Source organism: Crotalus tigris, unplaced genomic scaffold (assembly GCF_016545835.1).
Source record: "Crotalus tigris isolate CLP2741 ecotype Arizona unplaced genomic scaffold, ASM1654583v1 scf7180000018468.2839379, whole genome shotgun sequence".
Classification (NCBI taxonomy): Eukaryota; Metazoa; Chordata; class Lepidosauria; order Squamata; family Viperidae; genus Crotalus; species Crotalus tigris.
Genome location: NW_024097024.1, coordinates 1,397,488 through 1,404,029, shown reverse-complemented (window position 1 = coordinate 1,404,029; position 6,542 = coordinate 1,397,488). Strand labels below are relative to the sequence as shown.

General features: G+C 34.2%; 1 protein-coding gene across 3 annotated transcripts in view; it reads left to right on the top strand.

Moving 5' to 3' along the window:
- Positions 1-4,002: 4,002 nt before the first annotated feature.
- The window catches only part of LOC120312250 (nebulin related anchoring protein), a 64,594-nt gene continuing 62,054 nt past the window's right edge, over positions 4,003-6,542 (top strand). For all 3 annotated transcript variants that reach the window (XM_039352701.1, XM_039352702.1, XM_039352700.1), the window contains exons 1-2: positions 4,003-4,198; positions 4,530-4,624. In XM_039352701.1, the coding sequence (XP_039208635.1) occupies positions 4,127-4,198; positions 4,530-4,624 (167 nt within the window). In that variant the 5' untranslated portion in view covers positions 4,003-4,126. The remainder of the gene's footprint in view (positions 4,199-4,529; positions 4,625-6,542) is intronic.

Sequence of the window (6,542 nt, the reverse complement as noted above, 5' to 3'; positions counted from 1 at the left end):
TGGCTTCGCCTTTTCCTTCTCCCTCCCTCCCTCCCTCCCAAGCAGCTGATTTTCAGTTTTCGCCGGCCCGATTTTTTCCCCTAGGAATAATTACTTTTTCGTCTCGTCATCAGCATGATCAATTCTGTCATCCTCATATCTCTGGAGAGGACCAAATTAAGGAAGGCGACATGCTTTTCTGGCGATAAAGTTTGAATTAGAAAACAAAGGGGAAAATCTAGCTAAATCTACTTCATACCTGCATCATTCACTATATCGTGCCACACTTTTTTATGCTTGCAAATAACTGGTATGTGCACCATGTCTGACCATCAATTTATATATTATCTTTCTTTAAAAAGTTCATTTTTCTTAACCTTGTCTTCCAATCTGGATTTACATATACCCTCAACCGTTTCCAAACTAGTTAATCTGCCTTTGATCTTTTTATCAAATAACTTCTAAAAAAGAAACAATAGGTAGTTTAAATTTGGCTTTGTGTTTCTTAATGTCTCAGTCTGAATTTACAGTGGTGGCCAAAATTGTGGAAACCTTTTGAGAAGTGTATTTTTGAGGTTTGATGGCTAATAACACCACTTTTTGGGAGTAGTGCCATAAAATTATATATCAATGGAAAGATAATTTAATTGAGAATGTAATGCAACATAGTTTATTCAGTTATCTGTACTGTATTCTATGAAAAGTTATAGCCAAATAACCAGAAAAAGGAAGCACAACTTGCTTAGCTTGATATCAGGTAACTTTCCTTCATTTGTTTTTAGCCAATGAGCATGAGTATTTAGAGAGCCAATCAGGTGTCATCTTGTTTTGGCAATGAACCAATCAGATCACAGTAGGAGGACATTTGTCAGTGTGTTATGAGATCGCTATCAAGTTGGTTAGGGTTTTTTTTCCTTTCATTTAGTGAACTTGTAAAAGGTAATAAAATTAAAGTAATGGTGCAAAGAGTTGACTGGTTGCCCAGAAAGCAATGTAAAATAGTATTATTAAGTGAACAAGGCTACAGTTATAAAGAAATTAGAAGAAAAATTGGTAGAAACTTAACAAAAGGTGGCATTTCTACTGTACACTTTTCCCAATAGGTTCCCACAATTTTGGCCACTACTGTAGATATTCTTTTTTTTGCTTAATAAAGCTTTTTGTGACTACAGAAACTTCTGATTATTATAGGTGTATCCAAGTTTAATTTGCATAGTTGTGTTCCTGCCTTCCTAATATTAATATGACAGGGATTTTGCAATTTTTAAAAATATTAATTATGGAAATTGAACATATACAACCAATGACAACATATATACAATATGCCCACCTATGTAAACAGCCAGCTGTCTGTTTGAAAGACATTATTTTCTATAGATTTCATGGCTGGTCTCAGTCAAATAGTTATGAGCTTTTGTGCGAGAGAACATGGCTTAACAGTTTTTCAGTGTCTTAATGTTTCACTGACAGCTGTGGCCTATTCAGAAGCAGGAAGAGCTGCATCATGGTGTATTTCTTAAGAACTCACAAATAGATTTAAAAAATTAATTTATAGATCTATAGCATAATCCTATACAGGTGTACTCAAGTATAACTTCCACTGAGTTCATCAGAACTTACTTCCAGATATTTGCATACACAATTGCAGTCCTGATATCAGAATACAAACTATATTGTTGGGCATTTTGATCTTTTGAAACATGAATAAACTTTAATAGTCACAGTTGTTTGAACATGAATAAACTTTAATAGTCACAGTTGTTTGATTCTTTCCAAAATCTGTATCTGTAGAGAAAACTCCAGATTTTGAAAATATGGAATTAGTTTGTTGTCCAGTTCTGGGCATTGCAGTGTCTCCAATCATTCAGAATCAATGTTAGACTAAGTGAAATACTGACTTCTGCATTTCTCACACAGATTCTGACCTACTTATATTATTAAATGAGTTTTTTAAAGAAAACTTTCAACTAATTTTCAGAGAAAGGCATTTCTTGCTAGCGTCTATAACATTTGCTGAAAGATACTAGAGAAAGGAAGCACATGGATCCTTCTTTCACCCAATTTAATTGTAGCACAAAGATGCCTTGATAACCATATTTAAAAGAAATGGACTCAGGATATCATCTCTGTGTATCTCTAGCTCACTGAAGAAGCAATCTATAGTTGTCTTTAGTTGTGTGGTGTTTTCCTTCTTTTCCTGACAAGCCTTGTCATCTGCTGTATCTATAATATTTTGAATCAGTGTTGGCAATGATTCAGTCAAGCACTGAAGTCTGTATAACCCCTATTGGTCATTTAAATTTGCTGGAGATACTTTTATATCCACTACTATATAAGCACTGTCCTCTATTACATTTTGGATTGTACAGGTGTAATGTCCAGCTAATGCCAAACAGAGACTTCAGAATGCTAATTAGACATTAGATTTACTCCTTATACCTGACTTTTATCAGTGTCAGCTGTACTTCAAAACACCAATATACCTGTTAACAAAATAAAAGAAAAAAGAAGATAGGTGGTTAATTAAATTGGAATTATGTTACATACTCAATGACTGTTAAATGTACAGAGAGAACAAGTTTTCTATTTGCCTTATTTCTTTGAGGGAGGGTGTTGTTATATAGACTATTCCAATGCTATGTTTATTTCTGGTTGCTGTCACATGTGGACCTTTATATTTAAGCAAAATTACCACACTTGCAAAACAAAAAGTTTGTTTGTTTTTTTTTGTTTTACACAGAAATGTTGATCTTCAGAAGATAGATGAATATTCCCATTTCAGAAATATATAAGTAAATCAGTAAATCAAATCTAGAGGTTGGTGAGCTATAGAAGTCTTACAGGGTAATGCAATACCTGTCAAAACTGACAGAATGGTGGTTCATTTTCATTTTCTTTTTATTCAGGAAACTAATCTTTGCACTACTATACCAATATTCCAGAATATCTATAATTCCTGTGTCAAACCCCCAAATCTCTCCCTCTCCCTCTCTCTCATTGACCGATCATCAGGGGATAAGAGGTATGTAGGATGATATAAGGACGAATCCTGTGATGTACCTGCAAGTTCTCAATCACTTGATCCATATTCACCTATCAGCCTGTATGCTGGAATATTTGTTTATTGATACTGGAATAACTGTACAGATAGTCCTTGACTTATAACAGTTCATTAAGTGACTGTTCAAAGTTAGAGCAGCACTGAAAAAAGGGAGTTATGACCATTTTTTACACTTATAGTCATTGCAGCATCTCAACGGCCACATGATCAAAATTCAAATGCTTGGCAATTGACTCATATTTAAGATGCTTGCAGTGTCTTGGGATCATGTGACCACCTTTTGCAACCTTCTTACAAGCAAAGTCAATGGGTAAACCAGATTCACTTAAAAACTGGGTTATTAACAATTGCAGTGACTCCACTTGGGAAGAAAAGTTGCAAAATGAAGCAACATTCACTTAACAAATGTCTTGCTTAGCAATAGAAATGTTGGACTCAGTTGTGGTGGTATGTTGAGGACCACCTGTATTCCTAAAGACAAATAGGTATTCACTAAGACAACTTGAAATATAGCTAAATCTTTCAGGCACTTCTGGAATCTCCAATCCCACCCTGTGCTATGTTTTATGAAAAACAATAGGTATTGTTGATTTTTTCCCCCCACCTGTGTAGGACATAGGGCAGGAAAAGAAAGAAAACCTGGGAATTAGTCTCTGCTCTGAAGGTGCTTTGCCCTTTTGTGCTTTAATAGACTCTTAGTTGATACATAATAATCTGAAGATGATGTGAAATATATTTAGAAGGCAAACCTGGGACTCTGACAAATGAGCATTAAACTCTATACTTTATATATTACCAATTAGATAGCTTTCATTTTCATATGACCATGATGCTTCTCTCTGACTTCACTCATCTATTTAGAGAAAGGCTTCATTGAATTCTTGCCTCCCTTTCCCTCTATGAACTCTTATCACAGTTGCCAAAATAACTTCTCTTAGTAAGTGACAGCTTTAAAAACCAGACAACAGCTGAGTGCAACTCAGAAGCACAGCACAAACAGACTGGAGTGTCTTTCCTAGGAAACAAGGCATTTTTATATATTTCTGGACTCTCAGATTTTTTAAAATTTTTGTATATAGTTTCAATATGAATATTCAGTCTTGTGCCAGGTGTGGCTATGGGGTCTATCCTGCTGAGAAGATTAATTGCATTGATCAGGTTAGTAATTAATTACTATTTGCCATTATTACTGTATAATTGTTCTGATATATTTGTCTATTTAGCAGCATTTGTTCAAATAAATAAAATATACTTATCCTAAAGTATAATAATCAATATAACTATTGGATGGCCAAGTTAGAATTGAACATCTGTTAAATTTGTTGCATTGCTTCTTTTTTTAAAGATTCAAAAGGAGAGATGATTTACACCATACATCATGTGTGTTTGATTGTTAGACTATCAGGAAAAATTAGTTATAAAATTTTAAACTAGATTTAGAAAATTCAAAAGACAAATAACTTTCATCCACTTCTATCTGCTTTTCTAGATCTGGCATAAAGCCTGCTTTCACTGTGAAGTTTGCAAGATGATGCTAACTGTAAATAATTTTATTAGCCACCAGAAAAGGCCATACTGTCAAGTGTAAGTGTGTACATTTTGTTTTATAATATGACCCTATTATGTGCATGAAATTGAACTAAATTCTGATACTGTTGAAAATTTGTTCAAATGATTTTCAGATATACTGGTTTACTCAGATGATAAAGTGCATGGAGTAAACAAAAACTGTTCATGGCATTTAAAATAATAAGTACAATATATTATGCATTAAATCTAAGTACAATTGAAGATATGTTAATTTAAAAGAGTAAGATAGAAAGCAAAATACCTGATTATACTTGTATCCAGAGGATGCTCAGTAACTCTTTACTAGTACCAGGTTGTTCTGTCTTCTCCCACCTTCTAATCTCCATATGTGTTGAGTTACAGCTCACAGATTTACCAACCAACTTCTCAAAAGATAATGACAATTCATAATTATAACTTCTTATTAGATTAAAGACCAAAATAGGTGTACTCTAGAAGATCCATTTTATATAAAGCACACAACTTGAAGTTTCAGAGCAGAATGGGACAACTTGCCATGACAAACTTGCCATGGGACAACTTGATAGTTCGCCACGGTATAACTCATTGGTTGTTGTAGATCCTTTTACCTGAAAGTCATTTCTAATAGGACAGAAAAATAATTCCAAGCATATCTGGAAGATAATTATATTACCTATGCCTAATTTAGTTTAAATCTAAATGCCATTGAAATAAACTCAAAATTAGATTTCTTTTCCTCTTTGAATTTAACTATTTTGTTTTACAGTGCAGTCATTTTGTATCTGAAGATTCACTGGACATAGCTCAGAAAATATGTGTTTTCTTAATTTGCATTTATTAGCAGGATATGACTTTTCAGATTTTAAATTCCTGTTCCATCAAAGGAAAAAGTTAATACTTCTAGTGCTATGAACTCATTAGAAATTATCTCCAATTATTTTTGGATTATTTAATTTGGAAGCATTAGAATGATTCTAAATGATATTAGAACGTGGACCACCTTTGTGCTAGTAGGCCTGATCTGAGACTCTTCAGTTGGCCAGATCACATTCTGTATCCTCTTATAGCTGGGAAGACAACTGCCTATAGTTACTTGCCGTTAGGTGCACTTACTGACAAGTAATAATGCTTGGCTATTGTGCACATCCTTTTATATGTTTTTTTTCAGAAATTCAAGCTGACTGGTAAATCTTCTTCAAAGCTCACATGCATAACTTTCAAAATTTCATGTTTAGTCATGGATGCCTATAATGTGTCACATTGTTATTGCTTTTGTTAGCTTTTTTCACTCTAAAAACCAGCAATTCCAGTAAGTATTTCCTGGTGACTTTTTAAATAAATTCCCCAGAACTGGTACAGTTCTGTTTTCCAGTCTTTACTTTCCATATTGGCTCATATGATCAGTTTTGCACTGAAGGACTCTCAGATTGAAATATTTCCTCTATGATTGGGTTCTGTTGTGTTCTGGTGTCTGTCTGTCTGTCTATCTATCTATCTATCTATCTATCTATCTATCTATCTATCTATCTATCTATCTATCTATCTACCTATCTATCTATCTATCTGCATTTCACATTAGCTTAATTTGGGAAAAGACCAAATGGGATGGGAAAACAAACCAACTTAGAGAAGTTAGGCAGAGTCCTGAACACATTCCCTCTACCCATCAGGCACCATCAAGCCTAACTGAACCAAAAAGCTCATAGGCCGAGATTTGAGGACTTAGCTCTGATAGTATATTTTTGTACTTATTCTTAATCCCCAGTTAAAATCCTATGTGTCTTTCTCATCTTTTTACATTGCAATGGACTGGCATCTACTTATTTCTTAGCAGGCCAGGTGGTTGACACCTGGAAATAGTTACTGTAATAGTCCAGTCTGATCGTAGCTCCTTTGCTTCTGACCTCAACCTTAGCCACAGTGCAACAATGCCATCATGAGAGGAAATTTT